This window comes from Penaeus vannamei, chromosome 1 (genome assembly GCF_042767895.1).
Source record: "Penaeus vannamei isolate JL-2024 chromosome 1, ASM4276789v1, whole genome shotgun sequence".
NCBI classification, from domain to species: Eukaryota; Metazoa; Arthropoda; class Malacostraca; order Decapoda; family Penaeidae; genus Penaeus; species Penaeus vannamei.
This window is the reverse complement of record NC_091549.1, coordinates 10,118,712-10,121,211: the sequence shown is the minus strand read 5'-3', so window position 1 is coordinate 10,121,211 and position 2,500 is coordinate 10,118,712. Positions and strand designations below refer to the sequence as shown.

Sequence of the window (2,500 nt, the reverse complement as noted above, 5' to 3'; positions counted from 1 at the left end):
CCCCCTGTCCTCCGTGTCCTCCCTGTCCTCCCTGCCCTCCCTGTCCTCCGTGTCCTCCCTGTCCTCCCTGTCCTCCGTGTCCTCCCTGTACTCCTCCTTCGTCGTCGTCGTCATCGTCATCGTCATCGCCGTGGACGTGGCCGAGGGCAGCGAGGAGCTCAAGGCCGTCGAGGCGTAGGTTCTCGTCGAAGTCGTGGAGTCTGTGGAGGAAGAGGAGGAGGAGGGAGATGAGAGGGGGGAGGGGAGAGGGAGGGAGGGAGTAGGGGAGGGAGATGAGAGGGAGAGAGATGAGAGGGAGGGAGGGAGATGAGAGGGAGAGGGGAGAAGGGAGGGAGGGAGATGAGAGGGAGGAGGGAGGAAGGGAGGGAGGGGGATGAGAGGGAGGGAAGGAGGGAGATGAGAGGGAGGGTGGGGAGGGAGATGAGAGGGGGGAGGAGGGAGATGAGAGGGAGAGGAGGGAGATGAGGGAAGAAGGGAGGAGGGAGATCAGAGGGGAAGGAGGGAGGGAGGGAGGGTGGAGAGAAGGAGAGAGAGGAAGGGAGGGAGTGAGATAAGAGGAGGGAGGTGAGAGGGAAATGGGAGGAAAGGAGGGAAGGAGGAAATTGAGAGAGGAGGGGGAGGGAGGGAGATAAGAGGAATGGGGAAGAGGAGTAAAGTGGTGGAGGCAGAAGGGGAAGGAGGGGGAGAGGAGGGAGTGGTGGAGGGTGGATGGGGAGGAGATGAGAGGGTAGAAAGAGGAGGAGTTAGGAAGAGGGAATGAGATGAGGGAGGGAATTGGGAAGAGGAGTAGAGTGGTGGAGGGAGGAGGAGGAAGGAGAGGGAGAGAGAGGGAGGGATTAGGGATTAGGGTTAGGTCTTGATTTGGGATTACAGTGACGTTTTGATTAAGGATTAGAGTAGGTCTGGGTTAAGGACTAGGGTTAGGTCTGGGTTAGGGATTAGGGTTGGGTTTTGATTTGGGATTAGTGTCACGTCTTGATTTGGGATTAGGGTTAGGTCTTGATTTGATTTGGGATTAGGGTTAGGTCTTGATTAGGGATTAAGGGGTTAGGTCTTGATTTGGGATCAGGGTTAGGTCTTGATTTGGATTAGGTTAGGTCTTGATTAGGGATTAGGGTTAGGTCTTGATTAGGGATTAGGGTTAGGTCTTGATTAGGGATAGGTCTTGATTTGGGATTAGGGTTAGGTCTTGATTAGGGATAGGTCTTGATTAGGGATTAGGGTTAGGTCTGGGTTAGGGATTAGGGTTAGGTCTTGATTAGGGATTAGGGTTAGGTCTTGATTAGGGATTAGGGTTAGGTCTTGATTTAGGATTAGGGTTAGGTCTTGATTTGGGATTAGATTAACGTCTGGGTTAGGGATTAGGGTGACGTCTTGATTTGGGATTAGGGCTAGGTCTTGATTAGGAATGAGGGTTTGGTCTTGATTTAGGATTAGAGTAACGTCTGGGTTAGGGATTAGGGTGACGTCTTGATTAGGGATTAGAGCTAGGTCTTGATTAGGGATGAGGGTTAGGTCTTGATTTGGGATTAGGATTAAGTCTGGGTTGGAGATTAGGGTGACAGCTTGATTAGGGATTAGAGTGACGTCTTGATTTGGGATTAGGGTTAGGTCTTGATTAGGGATTAGAGTGACGTCTTGATTTGGGATTAGGGTTAGGTCTTGATTAGGGATTAGAGTGACGTCTTGATTTGGGATTAGGGTTAGGTCTTGATTAGGGATTAGAGTGACGTCTTAATTAGGGATTAGAGTAGGTCTGGCTTAGGGATTAGGGTTAGGTCTTGATTGGCTAGGATCATGTCTTGATTGGATTAGGATTAAGGGTATGTCTTGATTGGGTTAAAACTAGGATTAAGTCTTAAATGGTTTAGGAGAAGGATTAGAGTTAGATTTTGATTGGGTTAGGATTAGAATTACGTTTTTATTGGGCCAATGATTAATTGATATAATTTAGGTCTCGATTGGATTGAGACGAAGATTAGGTGGAGATTGGGTTGAGGTGAAGGCGTTTTGGAAGAAGGCAAGATGAATACGTTAAGTGAAAAAAGAAAGAAGAGAGAGAGAGAGAGAGAGAGAGAGAGAGAGAGAGAAAGAGAGAGAGAGAGAGAAGGAGAATGAAAGAAAGAGAGAAAGAGAGAAGGAAAATGAGAAAGAGAGAGAGAAAAGAAAGAAAGAGAGAGAGAGAGAGAAGGAAAATGGGAAAGAGAGAGAGAGGGGGGGATGAGAGAGAGAGAGAGAGAGAAAGAGAGAGAGTAGAAAAAAACTAACAAATACAAAATACAAAAAAAGAAAATAAACAAATCAAAACTATTCCACCCTCAAAGAAAGGGAAAAAAAACGACACTTACGGATATACAACCGGAAGTCCTCCTCATACTTCTGCCTCATGAAATTCTCTCGGATCCTCTTCTGCTCCTCGCTCAGTCCTCCCTGCCCTCCCTGTCCTCCGTGTCCTCCCTGTCCTCCCTGCCCTCCCTGTCCTCCGTGTCCTCCCTGTCCT

At 48.6% G+C, this 2,500-nt stretch overlaps 1 protein-coding gene across 2 annotated transcripts in view; it reads right to left on the bottom strand.

Annotated features, from left to right (window-relative positions):
- Positions 1-2,500, bottom strand: part of LOC113815473 (lymphotoxin beta receptor inhibitor) — a 13,088-nt gene that overhangs the window by 1,879 nt on the left and 8,709 nt on the right. The window contains exon 3 of one of the 2 annotated variants that reach the window (XM_070136198.1): positions 2,349-2,500. This exon is cut by the window's right edge and continues 135 nt beyond it. In XM_070136198.1, the coding sequence (XP_069992299.1) occupies positions 2,349-2,500 (152 nt within the window). The remainder of the gene's footprint in view (positions 1-2,348) is intronic. The other variant, XM_070136250.1, reaches the window with a different exon arrangement.